The sequence below is a fragment of the Tenrec ecaudatus genome, chromosome 1 (assembly GCF_050624435.1).
Source record: "Tenrec ecaudatus isolate mTenEca1 chromosome 1, mTenEca1.hap1, whole genome shotgun sequence".
Lineage (NCBI taxonomy): Eukaryota > Metazoa > Chordata > Mammalia > Afrosoricida > Tenrecidae > Tenrec > Tenrec ecaudatus.
In genome coordinates, this window is record NC_134530.1 from 98205996 (window position 1) to 98230144 (window position 24149).

The window sequence follows — 24149 nt, forward strand, 5'->3', positions numbered from 1 at the left end:
TTTTATTAGGGACTCATACAACTCCTATCACAAACTTCCCCTTTAGAAGGAAAAACAACAACAACAACAAAAACCCTGATATCTTATATATATATAAGATATTTCTTAAATATAAGAATTTATAAATACACCCACTGTGGCCAATACCAACTTAACATCCGTGAGCCCAGAATTGGGAAAGATGTGTACAGGCAAGTCCTGGAGCCTAAACGAGTTGATTCCATAGCACCTCTGTTAGCAAAACCCGTTTCACTTGAACCTTACACCAATGGACTGCATCTTGAATGTCTCCTTCAATGCAAAGAACTCTCAATCTCTTCCCTAGCAGATATAAGTTCTCAAAAAGATGGCTCAATGTGATTGAACTATGGAATAATATGATATCTGCATTAGCTGCCAGCTAAATGGTTTGGGGAAAGAAAGGGGGAAAAAGACCTTGTAACATAGTTACCTGGAGGAATAGATGAGATAACATAACTTTAAATAAACACTTCTTCTAATGGTCTTGACAATTAATTAGAAATCAAATCATTAAACTAAAATGATGGGATTTCTTAGTGTGCAGAATAAAAATATCTTGGTATATGGGGAGCTACTGCTTAAAACTTCTGAAATCAAATCACATGAGAAAAGCTCTTATTTTGCCCCAGGTTTTGTCCTATTTACTCATCGGTCTATCCATTAATAAAGCTATATACCCCCAAAAAACTATCTCCAATGTCTGAACAGTGGTAACACACACTAAACAATGTTTCCTCCATCTCTAAATCATTCTTCAAATATAAATTAAGCATCAATGTATGTTGCACGAGGAATTTTGATGGTGCTCTGTGTTGAGAGTCGTGATGCTAGCTGCAAGGTCAGCAGTTCAATCCCACCAGCCACTCCATTGGAGAAATCTAAGGCTATCTATCTGCTTCTGTAAAGATTGACCCGGAAACCCAAAAAAGGATGTGAAGAGCTTCAATATATAATGGAAGTTAGTTTGGTTTGGGTTCTGTTATGTTGACTAAATTTGCAGATGTAGTTTGAAATGAATTCACTATTTTTATAAATCTAAGGATCTTTAGTTATGTATAACAAAAATAATGCTGAGTTATACTATTTGGAGAGATTTCTTAACCATTCTCAGGCACAAATTAAACCTGAAAATTATTGTTAAGTTCCATTAATTTGCAAATGAATAATAATAATTTAAATATGAACAGATCCCACCTCAAAATGAATTACCATCAATAGTTGTTGTTGTTGTTTTTTTAAGTAGAAAAGAAAAGGGAGAGAAAGAAAGGACACACATGGGGCAAATGCTTTACATGGGTCTAGCGTTAGTTTCAAGCCTGTAAAGTGGAAGCATTTCGGACAACTTCCTACCTTGCCACCAGAAGGTGGGTCCTTAGTCAGCCCCAAGAGGAGCTTCCGGCTCAGGCTTCCTCTGCTGGATGCCAATCTAAACCTCTGTCCCTTCCCCTTAGTCCCTAGGTTTGTCTCTGCTGTGCCGCCTCTTGGGTCATTTCTTTGGTTAATTTACCAAACTTTTAGCGTGACAACTTAAGCTACAGCATCTCGGATGGTCCTCTCCGCAGCCCTCTGGTCACAGCCCTCCAGGCTCAGGAAGGAGGCTGTTTCTCTCAACCTTTCTTGGCATTACAAGTGTAACAATCAATTACAACATTTTTTTTGTCTTGCTATTAAAATACTATAAATTCATGCCAGCCAATTAAGATTTCTGTGTAGCTCCCTACATGCTCTTTAGTCATGAAAATCGCACCAAAGTACAGGGGAAGAGCAAGCTATAAACAGCCATTTTAAGTAGAGAAATTTTGTTTATAAATTGACAAAGGGGAAAAAAAACCTATTCACTCACCGGTGGAAATTCTGCTGTTGTCTCTTTTATTCTTTTTTTTGGCAGGGACATACTTTTATTTCTTTTTGGAGAAGCAAGGTCTACTGGCTGGCGCCTGGGCCCCAGCTGTCCCCTCCTGTGCAGGCCCGGCCTGGCCTCTCATCTGCGCCAAAGGAGAGGCAAAGGCTGCCGCCGCATGTCTCTTTTATTCTTTAAAACACAGAATGGCATCCTTGCTGGCTCATTGGGTATATGGCAAATGCCTTGGACTAGGAAGAATGAATTAGGTTGCTTTATGAAGCTCAATTAACATTGCCACATATTCGGAGTAAGCCCTGGAATGGAGCAGCAGCAGGAATCTGGGAAGGTGGTGCTTTCCCAGGGGACTTGCAGAGGTTGAAATCCAGACCCCCACCTCCCACTTTTCAGCTTGTCAAATCTTGCTTCCTCCTCTTAAGACAAGGAGCACCTGTTTGTATTGGTTTTTACCTCTTCTGCTCTGCCCCACATAGATTGTCTTTTGGTAAATGTTCCACCCAAAAGGACTTTTGTGATTCTTTTTTCCCTGTGCCCTACTGCTTGAGCGAGCTCAGCAAATTATTTGTTGTTGTTGTTGTTTTCTTTCCTTTTTAAAGGTTACTTCTGAATATCCACCAAAATCCTGGTGGCCTTCCTTCGCAATAAGCAGTTCAAGCCCACCTGCCGCTCCTCAGAAGAAAACGGAGGCTGTCTACTCCCATAACGATTTCTTTCTCCCAGAAAGATTTGCAAACGCTCAGAAACCTATAGAAGGTTGCTGTGCCTCAAAATTAACTTGATCACAATGGGTTTCGTTTTATTTTGGATTTTTTTTTCTGTATTTCTGTATTTATTTTGGGTTTTTTTCTATACCAAAGTGAAGGTCTTTGGAAATTGCCAAGGCAGTCAGTTCTGCCCTGTGCTACGGGAGCACTGTGAGTTGGCATTGGCTCGATCGCAGTGATTCTGGTTTGGGGTTTGTTTGTTTTAAAAATCTGGTGGCACAAATAGTTAAGAGCTAGATTGTTAATATAGAGGTTGATGATTCAGATCCATTCAGTGGATCCTCAAGAGGATTAACTGGTAATCTGATTCTTTACCAATTGCAGCCAACAAAATGCTAGGTGGGAGCCTACTCGATAACTAGGAATCGTCGGAGTCAAAAATGACTTTACAGCTAACAACAAATATTTATCTAGCTGATTTCCCCCTCAATTTTCTATGAAGCAAACATTAAAACAAAAAAGTAGACATCAATTTAGGATAATTGAATAACTCTTCACTTGATACACTGTTTATATAGTGAAGATTCATGTGGGTGAAAGAAAATAGCTTCCTAGATTTTATGTGTTGAATAATACTAATTACTGGATATTTATTGCTTTTTCAATCAATCTTGTACATTTTTCAGGAATTACAAACTATGTATAAGTATTCTACATTGAATTATATTTTTCAAAAATGTTTATGGAACTCGTTTAAGATATTAGGAGTGTCCACAAACGCACAAAAAAGTTTAATTTAATTTTATCTAATATTTTCATCTTTTGATTCCTACCCTATGTTTCCTAGAAGATTTAACAATAATTATAACCTCAGAAATTTTATAAAGACATAAATCTGGCCTATTAAATTAAAATTTTGTCTTTTTATTCATTTATTCATCCACGTATGCATTTATTCTTTCATTTACTGCCTTTCCAAAAAGCATCTAAGGCAACTTTTTATGATGGTTCTGTGTGCTTCCTTAAATGTGATCTGTTGTAATTGAGCATAGCTATGTCTTGAAATTGTATGTTATCAAATAGAAACATTAAATATCAATAAATATCCATTGGAGCTACCACATTTGCTATGCAGACTAGTAATAGAATGAAAACCTGCATCCTCTGAAACGATGAAGACCAGGATGCAGTGAGTCTAGTGTGTACCTGCTACCATGCTATACTCCAAGTACATTCCTTTGCAAACTAAATACTTATCGCTACTGAATAAGGAAACGGATGCTGTCAGCCCCGTGATGGGTAGAATTTGAATTGTATCTGTTTACTCTGCTACATTGCCTTCTCACATGTTTGTAAAACCTGGCATTTTCAAAGAATAGAACACTTATGGAACATAATACTTAATTGTTGACAAATCTCTTTCATATGCATTAGCCCATCATTTTCACAACAGTTCCAAATGATAGAATTTCTATGATAGGATGGAAAAAAGGATACACAAGTGGAATATATTAACTAAGCCAAGAAGCAATCAAGACCAAAATCATTTCCTATGTGCTTTAGGTACCCTGTGCTGCCTTATTTAGCTGAGGTCAGGAAAGGCTAGTTGCCCAGAATTCTTTAAAATCACATTCTCTGAGCACTCGGTGTCACCAGGAAGCATATTTGTTAGTAGGCAAAGGTCAAAGGTTACAGAGCCAAGAAAACCACAGGTTAATCCTCCTTCAGACTACGGCCCTCGGGGCAAGCAGGGTTGGAAAAGAAATCATTGGTCTTTCTAACTCCCTGTCTGCATAATGCGGCCTTTCCAAACTGGGGAAAATAATGGGTTTTTTTTAAAGTTTCCTTTCTTGCTCTGTTTTTTCCCCATAACTTGTACTGCCGCATATACTATCGTAGTATCTACTCTTTAATGGGTAATTGAAATGGAAACTACTAGAAATTAACCATAAATTCAAGGGAGGGGAGGTTGAAATGATGTATTAAAATATGTATTAAATATTATTTTCATTGATTTTTGTATAGTAGATGACTTCGCTGACTTTTATTTGTTGGTACTAACCCCACTGTCGTTTTGAATCAGAAAAGTTTAGATAGCAATGTTTGCAACTAACTTATTTTAAAATGTCTATGTCTTTTCTTGCTGAGTGCATGCAAATAACTTGGGATTAAATAATGCCAATATGTTGTTTGCACCGATTCACCTTTCTGTCAAAGGTTGCTGATTTAATGCCTTTTTCCTGTGCAAAGCACAGCGAGATCTACACATCCAAAGTTTCTATTGATTTTGCTACATTTATTATTGGCTACCTATCCCTCACAAAGGATTTGCTTACCTTTCTAATTATAGGGGTGGGGGAAGCCCTTGGTTTGTAAATCTATATAAATATTTATTTATAGGCAATGACTAAACTAAACCCAAAATAATTAGGTTAGAACTCAGATGGATGCTTTCTTCCCATATAATGAAATGTTGGTTTAGAACTCCTTTGAGCGTGACAGTCCAATCCCCAGCTGAGATCTCATGAAGTCACACTCATAAAGATGGTAACTTTTTATTTGTGATGCTGACTCTTCCTTAAAAGGTAGTATCAGGAAAGAATATCACTACAATCATTTCACTGAAAATACTCTAGAGGAAAATGTGTTGGGACTGAAAGAAAATCCTTGGCAGTGCCCTTGTGAACTCGTGCCAATTACTAAGCAAAACAGATTCTTGCATTCTTAAGGAATCCATCCCAAGATTTTTGCAAACTACCGAATTCTAATATTGCTCTCATGTAACTTCTCCCATAAAATGGAGCAAGTATAATTTCACTAGAATGCTATGCATTAACTAGCCAACAAGAGTAACTCCATGGGACCCGCTGTGCATTCAGACACTCAGATATATGTACACACACACACACAAACACAATGACGCAGAGCCTCACCTGTATGCACACACATTTACGTTGGAGCATATTTGAAATTTCTTCTTCTAGTAGACCATTTTTATCCTTCACAGAAGTCACAATAAAATATATTCAATCTAGAGAAGTCTTCAGCCCTGCATTTGTCCATAAAGGCCTCGATTCAGCATTAATACACCTCTTACCAATAGCAATTTCTGGCTTTTCACTACATCACACTCACCATTTTCTATATTCCCTGGAAACATCAAAGGTCTGCATAATTTAAAAACGAAAGAAGCTTACAAGTGTGAAGCTTTTACAAGTTTATCATCTGTAATTTACATATGGTGGAGAAATAATATGTCATTGCCCTCATGTAAAGTACCCACACAAAATAGCTAGAATGTGGTCGTACAGATAATTGAATGAATAAGGTAACCTCAACTTGGTTACTTTCACAAAAGAATAACTGTACAGTGAGTGCCTCGTTAATTTTTTTAAAAACATTTTTCAGCTGCTCCTTTTAACCTGCGCAGAAGTTTAACAGGCAAGCAACTGCGTTCATATAACACCTAGCAGCTGCTTCTCAAGAGTGCATTTTTATGGATGACCACCCTGCCTTGGGAAAGCAGGAAGCTCTCCTACAGCATTCTCTTTGGTTGCTTTCTTTTCTTTTCTTTCCCTGCAAACAACAAGACATTTCATTCACGCTCTGGTTTTCCACAAATTTAGCACCTATCAGTGCTCACTTAAAGAGAGCGAGAGACCAGAACTTTAAATTAGTATATAAATAAATTAGTAAATAAAATGACCTTCTTTAAATTAGTAAATCAAATGACCTTCAAGAAATCCCTTCTGTTTTTTTATCTAGTGGAAAGATCTTTGTAATGTGTCCACTTATTCAGTTCCTGTGATACAGAGGATTGAATATGGTTGTTAAAACTAATTTTAAAAAGAAAGATTGATTTAAAAGCTAGTAAAAATCATGGACTATCCTGATACCAGGATTTTGACTAAAATACTCCAGCCTTTTTTTACACCCAAAAAGAATTTTGCAATTCTCAATAACCATCAATGCAAGTCATGTTTTGGCAGCCAATGTAAGTGTGGTGGAAGAAGCCAGATGGGGATGATGTGAAAATGAAAACTCTATATTAAACTCTGGCCACTTTTCAAAGACTATGTCTCTAAGCCAGGCAAAACAAATATATTTATTTTCCCATTTCATTGGCAAAGCAACCAATTCAGAAAATGCTTAAGAACAAAAAATTCAAAAAGAAAACATTAGTCAGTAGGGAGTAGCCTGCATAATTATGTTTAACTGTCTCATTTTAATTAGTTAATTTTCCATTTTTAATATATGGATAAATTGTATATAGGAGCATATGTAAATCTATTAATCTGAAAAAGTAAAAGACTAAAAAAATAATACTTGAAAGCATCGAGTAACCAACTAACTAATTGTCTTCAAGTAACATGTACTTCAAACAAATTATCCAGATTTAGGTTCACAAACAAATAAATTCTCCTAACTAATCCAGGAGCTTAAATTCAGGACCTCTTTTCTCTTTCTCTTTTTTATTTTTCACTCTTTTTGATGGGCTTATGAAAACAGGATTCAAGTGACCAAACTTCAAAAAAAAATTAAATTAGCTTCTTTTCATTATATCAATTCAGTTACCTTGGGGAATATTCTGCTAGTATCATAATCCAATTTGAAAATATTTCCAACCAATGCGTTGAAAAATGCATGTAGTCACAATGCAGATAGGATGCTTAGATAATTGTTCTTAAAGGAGTCCAGAATAGACCTGCTCTCCAGTTGAGTGTAACCAGATGAAGCTTGACAAGCATTCAGCCTGGAGAATGGTATGAGGAGATTAGCCCCATTCGCCCTTCCTGGAGTTGGAGGACAATTTCTCACCCCGAGTGGAAATGGCACATATAATTTCTAGCCAATTTTCTTTGTCAGTCGAGATCCTTCCAATCATGTACAGAAATTGGCATAGGAAGCCCTGGCGCATATCTCACTGACATAAGAATTTCCCAGGAACTCAAAGAATATCGGTGTATCTTATATATTAGAGGAACAAGAAGCCTGTGAAACACTTTAACTTGCTTCCACCGGGAAAGGATACTATTGCTACATGTCCCTGACCCTGAAACTGGTCCCCTTCTTCCTGAGCTTGTATGGTTGCTTGGAGTTGGGGAGATGTAGTAATAGTATATTGTTTTCTGTGACTTCCAAACTCATAGGTAATAGTAATTTTGGAGACAGGGATATTATTATTTGATTTTTAAAGAGTAGTATATCAATAAAACAAAATATCTGTGAAAATTATAAACTTCACCATTAAGTAAAATAAGCAAATTTGGATAATCAGTCATTATTTTCACTGTTATTATAATAGCATAATTTTGACATTGCTTTAATTTATCTTTCAGCACTATCTGTGAATAATGTTCCAGTACCATACACCTTGCACTATGCTAGTGTTGAACTGTCTTGTATTAGTTAAAGCATTCAGTTAGAATCAATGTAGCTTTATAAAACATGTGTTAGGCTGTGGTTTGGATTATTGGCAGGTACAGACAATATTTTATATGTTTTTGATGTGCATATATATTTTTTAATGGTAAAATCAAGTTAAGAAAACTTTAAATGGTGTTCTTTTTAGTAATTGCTTAATTCTATTCTGATTATCTTTATCCAGGTGCTGTAAATCATCTAAAACTGTCTTTAAAATCCAGAAAATAGCTCTAAGATGGTTATTTTAATGGTACTTCTCAATGCTATGAAAAACACTCAGTTTAGAATTGTTTATAATAGTAGTGTGACCAGTAAATATTGTAAAATAACACTTCAAGATCAGAATAAATGTTTTTCTACAATTAAATAAAATTAATTTTACCATAATCATCAGGGACTCTTTTCAGAAAACTATGATAAACTTCTATTACATCACTTAAAAATACCATACCATTTTTGCAATAGACCCCGTCCCAGCAAAGCAACATTTTAGACAATGGACAAGAAGATGTATCTCCTAGTGGCCAGTGGAATCCGTATCCACTTGGGAGGCGGGATGTACCTCCGGACACCATCACTAAGAAGGTAACCTCTTTCAAATTAATAGCAAAGACTATTAACCTTGTGCATCTATTATAATATGAATCCATATCTTGTCTTGACATCATTTCTAACTTTGTGATAAATTTAGGCTAAATATTTTCCAATGCAGGGAGTTTAGGTCACTGCAAATGCATTTGAAAGAATAGAAAACGACCGTTGCCAAATATTCAGAATCGATAATACATATTTATAAACAATACACAGCCTCATTTCTATACATGCTGCCACCTCTAGTAGAACTTGCCACCTGCTTTGACATGTTGGCTTCAGCAGTATGGCATAACCAATTTGTTTAAAATTAAATTTCACTACACAGGGCCAAGTCACCATTTCTACAGTCATAGTCATTCATTCACCCAATCATTCATTCAACAGATGTGTGCTGGGCAGCCATAGGGGCCACTCAGCCCTGACATGTACTGCAGCTGGTTAGATGCTGCAGAGCAAAAATGACAGCCCTTTCTTGCCACAAGACACTTAAGGCAGACTAACAGATAATAGATCATGAAGATGCTACAAACGTTGCCATAAAGAGAGTACAAAAGACAAAGCACAGTCTGTGAGATGATTTTTACATCTCTGATGGACAAGGGTCTTGCAGTCTAAAATATTGCAAAAATAATACCAGTCAATAAGAAAATACCCAATACAATATTAAAAGTGGTAAAACATAGAGGGAAATTATAATGTAAAATACACATGTTTTGAAAAGCAGAACCTCTTATCAACCGGGGAAATGTAAAAGGGAAGGCATTGTACACCCACTAGACTGACAAAGTGGCGCTCGGGTGACATCGTGGCTACATGTTGGGCTGTGATGCTCAATGTCGGCAGTTCAAACCACCAGCTGAGAAAGATGAGGGTTTACTCCCATCAAGAGTGTAGTCTCAGAAACGCACAGAGGCAGTTCTACTCTGTCTTATAGGGTCGCTATGAGTAGAGGTTGGTTTGATGTCAGTGAGCTTTCATTTGGTTTTTGGAGACTGACAAAAATTAAGATGTCTGAAAAATACTGCGCTTTTGCAAGCATATGATCAGTGGGAACTCATTTATATTTCTATGAGACTATAAAGCAAAGCAACTTTAATGACAACCTATCCTGTAAAACAGAACATGCGCACACCCTAGTAAATCCCGTCCTGAGTTATTATTCTAGAAAGACTCTTGCATGTGTCATTAAAAATACTTGTAATGTTTGCATAATACACAACTGAAAAATCCAAATGTGTACTACCAGGAGAGTCTGTAAACAATTTCTATCATTTGACAGAATGAGTATTTGGCTACGATGAAAAGTAGTAAATAATAATTATGATATTTATAAATAATTTGTATAAACATGTCTAAACACAATAGCTACACATTTTAGATGCATCTTTTGAAGGGGAAAGCTCCTAAAGACAACATATATCAGGAGTAGCACATTCGAAAAACTCAAAAAAGCAAGTAAGACTAAAAATGTTCTCTTTAGGCATCAGTACAACAGTGGGAAAATTATGTTTAGAAGAATAATAAATAAAAAGCTTAGGACTGTGGTTACCTGTAAAGGAAAGGCAAGAAAGGGGTAGGATTTGTGAGACAGTTGGTGTTATTATTGGTAATGTTCTCAATCTTAAGTTGAGTTGGGGTTCTTACCACATAATTCTTACATTCAAGAAAATTCATTTTATAATTGTGCTTTCTAATATACAAAAATGGTTTCATAAAGGATAGGGGATGATTTCTCCACTAAGAGCAAACTCGGTGCTTTTAAAAATATATAGTAAAAATTTGATATATATGAAATACCAAAAAAGTTTACCCAAAAGAATTTTGCACCTGGTTTGTAGGTCTAATGTGCCTACTGCGTAATGCGTGACACTGAAGCTGGATGTGATGCCGTGTGATGAGTGCTGTGTAGATGGGGTGCAGGGCTATGAGAACTCCTCAGTTTAGCTTAGTTGAAAAACAAAAGGAAGTTTAGAGATCAGGCACTGGAAGTAGAAGAGAAGATAAGTGTAAAATAAAACTGGAGACATAAACAGAAGACAGATCATGTTGGGTTTATATTGAAGAAAGTGGGTCAGGGACTCCTGACATATTTTAAAAAGGAGAGAGACATGATTAAGTTCTCCCTCAAATAGCATTCTGACTAAGCAACAACAGCAAAATATATTTCAAAAGAACAACCACAAAAAGAGCACTCTGGATTTTCTTGGAGAATGGTGAGGAAAAAGACTAGAGGCAATAAAATCAGTTAAGTCATTATGGTAACCCAAAGACGACGACATGGAAACAGTGGTAGAGGAAAATGAGTAGATCCAACATATTCTTAAAATTGTCAACAGGATCTTATTCTTAGAACACAAACTTTAGAGAATAGTTTCAAAATTGATACTCAGATTTCTAATTTGTACAACCACGTCATATTGTGCCATTCACAGAATTGGGAAATATAGCTGGCGTAATGAATGGGTAGAAGTGGAAGAGGGAAAAGGAGTTTGGCTTTTATATATTGAGTTGAGTTCTTTTAAGAGCATTCAATTGGAAGTGTTAAGTGTATATTTAGGGATATTTATCCAGAGTAAATTTATATGACAGAAATCTTAGCTGAAAATGAAAATTTAAGCATCATCTGCATTGAGCTTTGAATGAAACAAATATGACACAAAACCCCAAAGTACTCCTACGTTTAAAAGATTTACTTAAGTAAAGGATACTGAGAAAGAATAATCAAAGATTTAATAAATAAAATGTTCAGTTGTAGAAAATCCAGCAGAAGTGGCCTTGACCATTAGGAACTATTTAGCTAATGTAAAAAGTAGACCTTAACTGGGGTGATCCTCAGACTGAATCTGTGTATCTAAATTATCATACTTATTTTTTCCATCCATACTATTGGTTGATTCTTCTCATGATTAGAAGATGACTTCAGTGATACAATATGTCCAGTGACCCTGAGTGATAGAAGATTCCATTTGGTAGTTCATTAAGAGAATGTAGCTTCTAATATTTATCTCTTAAGAGTAAAACCATTCTTTCCTGGTTTCCTCAAAAATTTTCCCCTTACATCTCATTGATTTAAAACCGTGTAGGAATGCCTAGAAGAGGAACTGGAATTATGTGATTGGCTTTGATTAATCAGTTGGAATGGGATAGACCTGTCAACTCCAAAGACCATGAAATAAATAGAAGGAAAAACAAACGTGGCATCTTAGAAACCAATAAAAATGTTTTAATGGGGGATGGGGGGCAATAGTGTCCATCGATACCAAAAAACAAAATAAATAAACAGGTTAAGTATGACAAAAACAATTTGCATGAATTGATGGGAGTGGAATTTATATTAATCTACACTGATGAGTAAATTTGTACAGAAAATTCAAGAAGTTCACTTTTCCAAGGAACAATTTGTTTATAAAGGGATCTAGAAGGAGATATAAGGAAGAAAGAAGGAATATTCAAGATATCAGACACTTGAAATGTTTAAAGGTTGAAGGGAAGAACCATTAGTGAGGAGAAAGTTGGAAATCTCAGAGGTTTTAATCCAGGATTTTATAAAAACAAACAAATAGGAGAGTACAGGATCTAGGTCACCATCGGCAGTTTTTGCCTCAGATGCCAGAAGAGAAATATCTTCCTTTATGAGTCAAGAACAGAGGATGAATAAGATGACCAGAAATTGAGGATGGAGCTCCCTGTCAGAGGCAAGGTTAAGTTAGGTGGCCAAAGGAAGCATCCACACTTACACATAGAGCCGCAAAGGGATACTATCATTTTCCATTAAAAAAAAAACATTCAATTTTTACTTTTAATGTAACTTAGCAGATATTTGCATACCCATTCATTCATCTATTTTACATGAACTCTATTTTCAAGGTGCAGAATGTTATGTGTCATCATACCATTAATATAAATCCTAATCATTTGCTTGCCTCCCTACTTGCTTTAAGAACCCCATTCAATCCTGTGATTGATTAAGCTGGTTCATCTTACCAAAAGCTAAGATAATTGTGGGATTTATCTGAAAACTTTGTGTAAAAGTTGTCAAATGTATAGTAAGGTAACTTGGCCTTAAACTTGCATCATGTCTGTAATGTCTAAAATCATTTATAGCTTATTCTTAATATTATGATAAGCATCTTCTTACTGCTTCTTATCAAAACACGTTTGCCTAAAATCTGAAAATTTAGAGCCTATAAATAGATGTGTCTACCAAAATAGGGAGAACATGGAATGCTTGAAATATTCAAATTTAGTGTTTTCAGTTAGTTAAAAGTGACTAATGATTCATTAGGATTTGATCTAAGGAAATGAAAGTAATTATAGGACTATTAGCCTAGGCTAGAAGTTTTACTAAAATATGAATGATAATTATGTTATTATTTTGGGGGTTTTATAATGTACTCTAAATTGAATGCTTTTAAAATTTAACAACTTATGCAGTTGTTATAATGCATAGGCATTAGGCTAGACAGTATAAAATGGGAAAACTAGAAAATGAACTTTAAATGGAATGGAAAATAAATGAAGTCTTAGTACTTTATTAGAGTTTATTTCTAGGAGCATCTGCAGAAGATTTTTTTTTTAGTCCTAGCTCTTTCCCAAGTACCAGAAACTACAGGAAGGCTATAGAAATTTCTTCGTCTTCTCTTCAACACGCATCTAAGAGAAGCATAATCTTGTCCACTTTGTGAAAGAAGAAACGGAGGCATACAGTTCAGGGTACTTGTCATCACCACAAGAAGAAACGGAGGCGTACAGTTCAGGGTACTTGTCATCACCACACCAAGGCCTGGGCATTTTTTATCACCTTCCCCATGTAACAAAGAGGCACAGACACAAGCTGTCGTATATTTGGTGCAATTCCCCACCAGATTCATAAGAGTGTCTTGTCACAGTTGTCAACAATCAGATTCTTTTAAACGTATTGATAGTCTTAAGTAAGTCAAATGTCCCTGTGGATGTTTTAAGTGGATGGCTAATACCTGGAAGTGTGTGCTAGAATCCTGGAGCTGAACAAAACTACAGAAAATGGTTAGAGCAGGATATTAAAGCACTGAGATCCCCAATATGTCCCTTCTGGAAAAAGTAACCAAGAGAATGTAAAATCCTAAGAGTACTGAATGTGAAAATTCTTTCATATATAAAGGCTGTAGGCTCTCTTCCGGCATTCCTGCCTCTTCCTTCCTTGTCTGTAACTCTAGAAGTGCCTATGACGTGGCAATCAGAGGAATAAAGATGGGGAACAAGGGCCAATATCAGAATGGTCACAAGTGAACAAAAAGCTCCAGCAGTTTTGATAATCATCTTGGATCCCACACTAACCCCTTTACTGAACTGACCCATATCTTTGTGCGTATGTATACTGGCAGCTCAACTATAAGGACATGAGGTTCTCCGAATGCCTGCCATTTCCGAGGCATATTGTTGGAGTTGTTTTATTCTTGTGTTTGCTTTTAGTCATTTTTCTGTTTGTATCTTAAAACCAATGGCAAATTTTGCTTTCAGAATCATATGAGGTATTTATTCAAAGGAAATTTTATTAAATGCCTGCAACATTCCTATTTGAATGTTGGCATTTTTTCACATAAAGCATTTCAATATATTAAATTAAAATAAACTTAAAGGGGTGAGTTCTAAAACATCATTTGAAAGTCATAAATTGTTCTTTCAGTTAACCACATGGCCTAGCCATTGTTTATATTATTAAACAACAAAACCGGCTATGTGAAGTGAGTTTTCACTTGGGAACAAAGTCAGTCAGTTGAGGAAATATTTATAAAGTGAAAATAAACCAATGTTATTTTTAAGTGAGAAAGACATTTTTTTTTAAATATCATACAAGAAAAATCACCTTGACTCACACATTTAAGAATTTAAATAAGGGCATATTATTGTTATGTTATAAATGGCTAACCTAAAATATAAATTATTACATGGTAGACATTTAAAAAGTAACTTTTTCATAATCAATTTCTATTAAAAATAACTTTTTAATGGAGTTTAAATTTGCTCAGTTTTCATGAGCAAAAAAATATCTATTACTAGCAGTATTTGGAATCTGGATAAAAGTAACTAGAATTCTTGGCTTGGCTTGTGCACTTTAAATAATACTGGACAATATTGCTATAGAAATCCTTTACATCAAGGTGGGGAAGGCAATGTATTCAGCTAATTTACATAGAACTAGAGGAAGGTCTGGAATAGATAAGAGAGAGACAAAGGTTTAAGTTTTGGAAAAGTAGGAAACCCAGAATGTAGAGTAGACCTTCAGACTACTATTCACATAGGAGAGCAGACCAAGATGTAGATGAAGCACATGAAAATCAGTCAGGAAGAGGAGATATTTCTGACTACTATCCATAAGCAAAGTCAAGAATATCTATTCAGATTTGGAGTAAAATTGAAATTTAAAAATTATACTGAAAACTAAGTGATTTTGAATGCTGCAACCAAACTCTCCTTTAGTGCGGAAGGAAATCGATGTTGTCTTGTGCTTTCTGTTTTCACTCCCTACCCTCACCCAGCAATATGCATTCAAAACAATGAAGAGCCCTTGATAAATCCACAAGCGAAGGAGAAGAACCGCTTCTGTATGTAATACAGGCTCCACACTGGCCCACTTGTTTCCAGTTCTCCTTCCCAACCCTCATTTTGCTCCTTATTAGGGGAGAGTTATCAGTCAGCAAATATCAGTCAGTAAATTTTTCACTGGTGAAGTGAAATTCTTATTCTGGCAGTCTAGGCAGTCACTAAAACCCCCAAACTGATTGAAATCCTTAAAATAAAGTCATTTCAAACCCAAAACATTGTTCCAAGTCTTAGAAAAAAGATCTTTCTGCATCTTGTTTCATGTCTCCTCCTCATCTCCCCCTGCTCTTGGGGGGATTGCTGATTAGATCTTTGTTCTGAGCTGTATCAAGGCTGCATCCACCACAGTAGTAACAACCCGTGAAACCGTGGAGGGAAAGTAGCTGAAAGAAAAACATACATAGCAGACAAATGCATTTGCTGCCATTGAGTTCTGCCCCCAAATAATGAAGGAGTCAATGAAAGGACAAGATGATGTCATACAGTTACAGCTTTTTTTTATTTAGAAAAAAAAACTTTCAATACAATCAACAGCCCTTATGGGGCCATTTCTTATACAAATATAAGCAGAGTTTTCCTCTTGGTCAAAAGCCACATTTTTAGGGGACATTAAAGTTTAAATAGGAATAGAGGGATAAAACCAAGGGGTCAGTGGGAGCAGAGCTTTATCCCTCAAAGAACTTTGGAAATTACTCTCTAGATGTAAATATTGCAACCTGCTTTGCTTAGTGTCTTTGGTATCGAGAAATAATCTAAAATTCATTCTTTTTGTGACTACTAAGTACTGTTACTTTCACTCTCTGTTTGAAAAGAGAATTTTAAATAATAATCCCAAGTGAGCAGCCCCCACAGGTACCACCGCTGGAGGCAGATGGAGTCCCAGCAGCAGGAGAGGCGAAGGGACAGGGAAGCAAGGCAACATCAGGTTGTGATCTGATGGATAGTGCTCCATCCCCCACCTTACACGGAGTCCAGGCGACGTGAAATCTAACTGCCACAGTAACCAAATCAGGAAGAAGTTTTTAAAGAAATCACTGGATTTATTTCCTCTATTTAATGATTAATTTAAAATACTTGGTACATTAATCTGAACGCCTAAGATGTTATATTTTAATCAATCAATTGTAGTATTATTTGGTTCATAGATATCTTTAAAACTTACTAGATTCCTATTTGTAATCAAATATTTTCCTCCAAAACAATACAGATGGAGGTTGTATAAATGTGAAGAAAAGTTTTTCTCTGACTTAAAGCAGAAGTGACAGCTAAAGAAACTATGAGTGTTATCTAGTTTCACAGTCATTTTTATATTGGGTTTTCTATTGTGATACATTATTCTTTAACGGAGAAAACATAGTCCTCTATGTCCTAATGCCAGGGCGGCAATCCAGCTGGCGCCAGCACTGAAGGACATCACTGTCACAGAACCAGGAGACTCTTCTCCTCATCCAAATTCTAATTATTTCCCTAAGGAAAGGACAACCCTTAAGAGTGTCGATCAAATGGCTGTTAAGTCAGAGGTAGAAAAGAAGCTTAGCAAAGACGAAAGCAATAGAAAGAGTGGCAGAGAAACCCTACTTGTTGTTTGTGCTTACACTCTCCTTTTTGAGAGAAAGCTAAAGGGAAAAAGAGAGAGAAGCACAAAAGTAATCTAATGCAATGAAAATGCCCATGATTGAATCGTTCATTTGAATAGCTAGAGAACCTGACATCCAGCAGTTGCCCAATGATTGATGTCACAGGGCGGATGTCAAAGTGATGAGATGCTCTTTCTTGCCACTTGGATTTTAAATGACTTAGTCTACAGCCCAGTTTCTTAGAACTCGGTGGGGGCAGGGGGGTTTGACAGGAATGGTTGTCAAACTTTTATTGCTATTATTAACATTCTCCCTTTTATTTTATTTCCAAAATGCTTGTCAGATTCATTCCAAAACAAATCATGGACTGAAATTTGAAGACTTAGACAAATTTCATCAGTCTGCTATCAGGCAGCCTCCATCATTTTTTGGTTTGGGTTTTGTTTTTGTTTTATCATTTCAGTTAATAATTTCAATTTCATAGCTCTGTTTTGTAGGTTGACATTTAATCATGGGGAAATGTCCTTATAGAGATTCAATAGACCAGAGATAGCAGCCTCTGCATATCAGTCAGCTGCCATTTTAAGGTACTGGCACTGAAATTCAAAGCCTTGTTTTCTCACACTCCTTCTAAAAAAATAATATTCTATTGCATGTTAGTGAAAAGTTATACAGCAAATTGGGTTCCCATCTAACAATTTCCACAAAATTTGTTCAGTGCCATGGTTACCTTCTTCCCAATACATCAACATTCTCATTCATTCTTTCCTTGTCCCTTCATACTTTTGGGGTTTCTTTTTAGAACAATTGTTGACCATTTGATCTCACAGAGATACTTCTTTTAAAGTGTACAGTATTCATGGACATTATCCTTTATAATATTTTTTATTTAACAAAAAGAACTTTTTTAAATTCATGAAAAAAGTTCATTATCTTTCTGTGCCATTTTTGCACAAATTTCTTGACGCTCTCTTGTAGATGTCCCACTAAACCTGCAGACTAAAGAGGCGTGAAAAAGAAAGTGACAATATACCCAGAATGTATATAGATTTAGCAGAACATTGTACAGATATAACAGAGGCTATCTGTCTATATGTATTTACCTTAGCTGCAAATATATGCATTGAATGTGGTCATACATGCAAAGGACAGAGTTAGGAAAAATTCCTAGTCAAAGCCAAACACCTTGCAGGAAGGAGTCATTGGGCTTGGGGGCTTAGTACCATAGGTACAGGGAACTCCGGTGTTATTTGACATTGTAACAAAGACAATTCTTTACATCCTATTTTGGAGAATAATGAGTAGGGGATAATATCTCTTAGTGGACATTCTAGGATTCAAATATTAGTCTCTCCCTGTTTGGAGGGAAGGAGAGTGAGAAAAAAAATTTAAGATGCATTGAAATAATTAGTCCAATGGACTGATGGATGGCTCAGTGTTTCACAAAGTGGGTCATGTTATGACCCGCCCCCCGAAGGGTTGAAGGGTGCTGGAACAATATAGGACTGCTGTACAATAAGATAGCTACACTATACTGGATTGTGGACTATAGCACAAAATGTTTTATTGACAGGTAGTTCCTGAGTAATTGTATTTGTCTGAAAAGGGGCCAGTAGGTGTGTGTCTTAATTAAAGTTCTCTATTTTATCTCTCTGGGTCCTACTGGGTTCTACTCTGGGTCCTACATTACAATGGCTACACAGAATTCACAAGGGAAAAAAATCATAGTTAAAAGATTTATGGAGGAAGTAAACAAGTTGTAATGCCAGTGATAAATTCTAAGGCTATGTTACAAAATTCTTTCAGGCCTAATGACAAATGCCCAATGGCTAATGCCCAAAGTGGCATGCCACTCTGTTGTAAGCCTCCAGCAGAAGTCTTTCAGCTCAAGCCATCCCACATCCCTGAATTAACTGCCCACCCCAGTCAACCTGAGTCCAAATGCACTCACCTCCACTACCATGGGTCAGCAAGTCCACCTACCCCAATCAAGTGCCCAGAGGCATCCCACTCGGAAAGCCAGCCTCCCACACAAAAACACTCTGCTTAACTTGTTCCGTGGGTTGGGAAGTCCATCGCTCTCCACCAACCCATAGTTCCACTGGTTCTGCTGCTGCTCCTTTGATGGTACAGCTTTCTTCTGGATCAAAGAGTTTCAAAGGGTGGACTTCACTCTTGGCTCTGCTTCTCAGGGGATTCCTTTTATACACCACAGGATGACATTCCAGAGAATTCTTGTCACAATTAATCACAGGTGAATCCTATCATGATTGGCCTCATCTTCTTCCCATATCCATGCAGAAAAAAATGTACTTTGTGGAAATAGATTTTGGCAAAAAGCGCCATTTTAAACAATCCATTGCCCCTAAAGTAGGCCAAAGAAGTTTGGGGACCCGTGAATTGGGCTCACTTCAGGCTCTGCAACACTGAAAACAGAATAACTAGACGATGCCCAGCTACCAATTCCAACTGCCCTTAAAGGGGCCATATTACGAGACGGTGGTTAGAATGGGAGAAATATGGAGGGAAATTCAGAATTTGAAAAAAAATTAAATCCAGGCTTACTGGTGATCAGATGGACCAAAGTGAAACCCCTGAGAATCTGACCCTTAGTCGCTATTCGGGTCTAGAAATGAACAGACCCCAAGGCTTAATTCTCATCCAAACTGTAGACAGATCCTTAAAGTTAGCAATAACACCTACAAAGGACACGCATCTTAGAGTAACCAAATATTTGATATTTAAAAAGTAGCATTTAGCCAAGGACCCAGTTCAGAAAGGTTAGGAAAGAAGGAGGAATGGAAATAGGAAATAGCGAGAACAAGAATGATGAGGGATTTTAGAGGGTAGGGATTGCAATAAATGACATGAAAGAAAATGTGTCTGAATTGTTCATTGGAAAGCCCACCGGCTCTGTAAACACCAACAGTGCACAGCTAAGAGTGTAACTAAGTAAATGACCCCTTCAGGAGGGAGTTTCCAGTTCAGATTTCTGGAGTGCTACACTTGAGTGATCACCTAGTCGCAACCAGTCCAGTAACTGAATTCCTAAGAAGTTGACATCTGTTCCACACGTTCTCCCATTCTACAAGACTCAACTATTTTGACTCTGGTGGTGGTCACTCATAGTAGCCAGGCTCCATCTAATGTTTCTGGTCTCAGGATGAGAGGTACTTTTTTATCATTTTATTAGGGGCTCATACAACTCTTATCACAACCCATCCATACATCCATTGTGTCAAGCACATTGTGGCCATCATCATTCTCAAAACATTATCTTTCTGCTTGAGCCCTTGGTATCAGCTCCTCATCTAAAGAGGTATTTTGCAGCAGATTTGCCCAATGTAATATATCCTTTGATTTCTTCTGAGTGTTGATTGTGGATACAAGTAAAACGAAATCTATGACAAGTGCTATCTTTTCTTTTTTTAACCATGATGTTGCTTGCTAGTCCAATTGTGAACATTTTTGTTTTCTTTCTATTGAGTTGTAACTCATATTGAATGCTAGTGTCTTTGATCTTCATCAGTAAGTGGGCTTTCAGCCATCTAGATTTTATCATCTACATATCACAGGTTGTAAACAAGTCTTCCTTCTATCCTGATACTGGCTTCTCCTTTATATAGTCAGGTTCTCTGATTATTTGCTCAGTTTATAGACTGAATCATACGTACCTTTCCTGATTTTAAACTATGCCCCTTGTTTTGTTCAAAAACTTTCCTCTTGGTCTGTACACAGGTTCTCCGTGAGCACAATTACGTGTTCTGGAATGTTAGCCATAGTCTGTGATCTGCATAGTCAAATGTCTTTGCGTAATCAGTACACCTATTTCTGGTATTCTCTGTTTTCAGTCAGCTGATGTCAGCAGTAATTTGCCTTGTTCCACATCCTCTCGATCCAGATCGAATTTCTGACCAAACCTGTGAATAGAGGGTTGCAACTGTTTTAAACTTTATTTACTTATGTTATTACTGATATTGTTCAATATTTTCCACATTCTATTGGGTAACCTTTCCTTAGCGAATGCACACATAAAGATTTCTTTCTGTCAGCTTCCCGGGTAGGAGTCTTCCAAATTTCTTGGCTAGACAAAGTGGTACTTCCAGTATCACATCAGGCTATTTATTCACATCTAAAGAGGCTCGCTGTCAATTATTAGAACTTTGTTTTCTACCAATGTTTTCAGTGCAGCATTGACTCCCTCCTTCGATATCATTGGTTATTGAACATATGCTACCTCCTGAAATGATTGAACATAAACCAATTATTATTGATACAGTGACCTTTTGTTTCTTCTTTTCATGATTTTTGCCTTATTTAATATTTTGCTGATTAGCTCTTTCCACATTACAACTTGAGGCTTTAATTTCTCTTCAGTTCTTTCAGATGGAGAACGGCCAAAGGTCCTCCTCCCATTTGATCTTCTAGCTCTGGGTTCATGCACATCCCATTATAATACCTTGTCTTCTTGACAGCCCTTTGAAAGCTTCGTTTCTTTTGCTTCAACATTTCTTCTGCTCATTTTAACTATGTTATGATCATAAGCAAGATTCAGAGTCGCATCTGATATCCACTTTGGTCTTTTTTCCCCCCGTCCTTAATGATTTTTAACATTTCAACTGGTCTTTGGTCAGTGTTCATTGCATCAAATCCATTCTTAAAGTGGCCTGCAGGTGAGATATACTCAAAGTCTTGCATAGCCTTGTTTTCATTTTCTTCAGCTTCAACTTGAATTTGCATAAGAGCAAACACTGGATCCCACAGCAGTCCCTTGGCCTTGTTCTGGTTGATCTCCATTTCTCTTTCTACAGTTGATTTGATAATCCACATAGTTGAATATCTTTGCATAGCCAATAAACACAAGTAAACACATTCCTGCCATTCTTCACCTTAAGCCAATATCCAGCTGATGTCAGCAGTAATTTGTTTTATTACATACCATCTTTGAATCCAGATTAAATCTGTGACAGGTTCCTGTCAATATAATGCTGCACCTCTTTTTGAATATTCTCCAGCAAAATATATCATTGGTTGAAATATTTTATCATTTGATCTCCAGCATTAGTGTATCATCAAGGTCATGTTGTCAAGCTCTCACATTTCAATCACTAATAATTATCAATGCATTTCAACTTCATTTTATTTTTTCAATTTCAGATAGCAGAAGTTAGTAAACTTCTCCAGTTCAATCTCTGATCTTAGTGGGTGGAAGGTAAATTTGAATAATTGTATTAACCTGTCTTCTTTATAGGACTAGGAATATCATGCTATCACTAACAACATTGTTCTTCAGGAAAGATCTTGAAATATTATTTTTAATGATGAACTTTTCCCAGTGTTATATTGAGAAACTTCCAACCAGAGGATTCATCTTCCAACACGATAAAAGACAATGCTCAGCTGATCTTCACTGGCTCAATTTTGTACCCCAGAAGTTGATGACCAGGTCCTTCTTCATAGACCACCACACTGTGGGAGCTTCTCTGACACCTCTTTACTTGGGTTTCACTGATATTTTTAAAGCTCCATCCATTTATTTAATTTGTATCAAGATTTTTATATAAATAGGATGTTACATTGGTGAAAGTGAACATCTTTGCCTTGTTCTTCATCTTATGCGAAAATATTATTTTTCACCTGTAATTTTAACTGTAAGGTAACTTGTAGATTCTCTTTATCAAGTTGAGAAAGTTCCCTTCCTTTCTTATTTTTTCTGATTGTTTTTATTATGAATGAATGCTAAATATTGTCAACTTTTTTCTGCCTTGAATTATATAATCACATTTTTTTCCTATAGCCAGTTTATTCTTGCTGTTGTTAGCTATCTCGTGTCCCTTCTGACTTTAATCCAACTCACTCTCATGGAGTGCTGCTAACCCATAGCACCCCAAAAAGAAGGGGGAGACAACCTCTGTGAGTTTCTGAGACTCTAATTTTTTACAGGAAAAGAAAGCCCCCATAAGTCTCCTATTGTGACGTTAGGGCATCCTGTATGTGCAATGTAGAACTACCTACATGGGCTTATCACTGGAATAAACTTTAATTGATATTGTAATTATAACTCTCTATCATTATATTTAGTATAATTATTAAGTATAATTGAGTCATACTTATTTTTTCAGTTGACTGAATTCTATTTGCCAGTAGTGTGCATATTTGTGCAGGATAGTGGTCTATAGTGTAATAGAAACATTATAAAATTACCTGGGATTCATTCTTCTCTTTGATTTTCTGGATGTGATTGGGTAGCATTATTGCTAATGCTTTAAGCCGTTGGTATATTTCTAGATAAATCATATTGTTTTGGACATTATTCTTCAAAAAATTTATAAATTATACATTCAACTTCTTGATAGAGGTAAGGCTCTTCAATATGTGTATTTTCTTATTTTTTATCTTTTTTCTAATTTATTATTTTTTATTGAGAGATCTTAGCTTTTTTCAAGGAAGTAATGAATCTTATCTCAATTGTTAAATTTACATGTGTGGAGCTGTGTATAGTATTACTTTTACCTTAGGAGATATATATATAGAGAGAGAGATACCTTCTGCTATAGTCCTGATTTCCATGATTTTGGCCTGTCATTTCTTCCTATATGTTTGTTGGCATTAGTGCTATACGAAAAGAATACCTAGGTGTTTAATTTAGTGCTACCACTATTTTTTCTATTTTTAACTTTATTGGTATATGTTATGTTTATTGTATCCTTTCTGCTAGCTTTGAGTTTATTTTATTCTATTTTTATAGCATTTTTTTGATGAGGGCTTGAACCCTGTTAGCTGTGTTCCACAAATTTTTATTTCCATTCAGATGAATGAATTTCTTTCTTATGCCCCTTGAGATTTTTGATTGTCCTATAGATTATTCAGAAATGTGTTGATTAGTTTCCAAGTATTCGAGATTTTTCTTGTTATCTTTCTATTATTGATTTCTATCTTGAATTCATTGTGGTTGAAGAACACATTTATTTCAGTGTTTTTAATTTTTAAGTTTGTTTAATGGCCTAATAAAATAGGTTCTTTCTTAGTAAACAGGTCAAGGTAACTTGAAAAGAATGTATATCCTCTTGCAGTTTGGTGGACTGTTCTACAAATGTCAATAATACCCTTTAGTTTGTAGTGCTAATGCGTTGTCCTATGCTCAATTCTCTTTTTCTCCTATTTTCTCAATAGTTTAGAAAAGGAAATTGGAATTTGTAATTATAATTGAGGATCTATTTCTCACTGAGCTCTATCAGGTTTTTGCTCCATATACTCTATAGTTCTGTTGCTTGGTGCATGCAGAGTTATAGCTGATAGTAATAAAGCCACTTCTTGTATTATTAATGTTCGTATGATAGCTCTTTTCATCCTTTTACTTTCTACTTCACTAGATTGCTCTATTCT

The 24149-nt window shown here is 36.1% G+C and overlaps 1 protein-coding gene across 2 annotated transcripts in view; it reads left to right on the forward strand.

Annotated features, from left to right (window-relative positions):
• Positions 1 to 24149, forward strand: part of LRRC7 (leucine rich repeat containing 7) — a 480765-nt gene that overhangs the window by 396395 nt on the left and 60221 nt on the right. For both annotated transcript variants that reach the window (XM_075540042.1, XM_075540036.1), the window contains one exon: positions 8476 to 8595. In XM_075540042.1, the coding sequence (XP_075396157.1) occupies positions 8476 to 8595 (120 nt within the window). The remainder of the gene's footprint in view (positions 1 to 8475; positions 8596 to 24149) is intronic.